Here is a 1220-nt window from a genome sequence, read left to right as displayed (position 1 = left end):
TTATTGTGGAAGTGACAATGCCAGTTGATGTTTCAGCACTTAGAATTTACAATACTAATATATATATCGACAATAAATATGTAATTCCTTTTTCAATTCACAGACACCTCGACACTCGAGTTTTTGCATCCTTAGCAAATGGTGACATTATTGTCTATCGGAGAGATGTATCTGGAGGATGGAATGTAGCAGACAGACAGGTAGTGAGCATTAGCACAGCTGCTGCACCTGTGACTAAGATGATGGCAGTTGCAGGGAAACTGTGGTGTGCAGCCATGAATACTATCAGGGTCCTCAACACAGGGTCACTCCAAGTAGAGGTGAGTTGGGAGCACTCTTTATGGCTGTAATTCCTAGGGTATACTGTATTTGGTCATTTTTATGTGATATATAATTAAAGCAACAAATGGTTGCAAATCAGAAGTTAAAAAGGCCACTCGTACTTAATTCATATTTTTTAATGCTACAACAAATATTTGTCCTCTGTGGAGTGATGAAGCTATTTAATATGAAGAGATGGAGAAAGGTCACCAGAATTATCTGGATTATTATAAATCTTATTAGTATAAAAAATTAAATATGGTTTGAATGCAGAAAAAAGTCTTTACTGGTAAGTACATTACATATACTGAATAGAAAACTTTTCCAAAAAGTAAAAACTAACACAGAGGTCATAAACTGAATTTCTTAGTGTATGAAAAAAAAGGTTTATGGAAATAATTAGAAAAAATATTAAAATTAGTAATATGATTGCTCATTATTATATTATGTAACTGATTAAATTAATCTTATGAGATTGATGGAATGCTTTTTATTACATGTATGAATGCAATACAGTTCAAGAAAAATGTAAGGATTGATATCTAAAACTTATCCAAAATAAAGAAATCATCCAACTTACCAATATTTTTTTCCTATCCACAGCATTCGTTTGTAGTTGGTGGAGAGAATGGGAGAGGGGTGTCATGCATGGTGTCAGCCGGCCATGGGGTGTGGATATCAGTACTCAATTCAGCTGCAGTGAGACTATACCATGCAGTCACTTATGAGTATTTGCGTGAAGTAAATGTAGCTCAGGCAGTCACCAAAATGCTTGCAGGTAATGTATCAGTGTATCATAGGCATTGGTAATGTAATTTGTACCCAAAGCATAGCATGTAAATTATATACACTAAAAAGCAAAGACTGTCCAGACATATTAAGATACACATATGCACTTA

The 1220-nt window shown here is 34.3% G+C and overlaps 1 protein-coding gene across 1 annotated transcript in view; it reads left to right on the top strand.

The window, feature by feature from the left end:
* LOC119585121 overlaps positions 1–1220 on the top strand; it is a gene marked incomplete in the record, with an annotated part of 138847 nt that overhangs the window by 134297 nt on the left and 3330 nt on the right. Inside the window, 2 exon segments of the mRNA XM_037933753.1 lie at positions 104–320; positions 925–1099. Of these exon segments, the coding sequence (XP_037789681.1) occupies positions 104–320; positions 925–1099 (392 nt within the window).

The sequence above is a fragment of the Penaeus monodon genome, chromosome 19 (genome assembly GCF_015228065.2).
Source record: "Penaeus monodon isolate SGIC_2016 chromosome 19, NSTDA_Pmon_1, whole genome shotgun sequence".
In the NCBI taxonomy this organism is placed as follows: domain Eukaryota; kingdom Metazoa; phylum Arthropoda; class Malacostraca; order Decapoda; family Penaeidae; genus Penaeus; species Penaeus monodon.
Note: the sequence above shows the minus strand (reverse complement) of the source record. Positions and strands in the feature narration are given on the sequence as shown.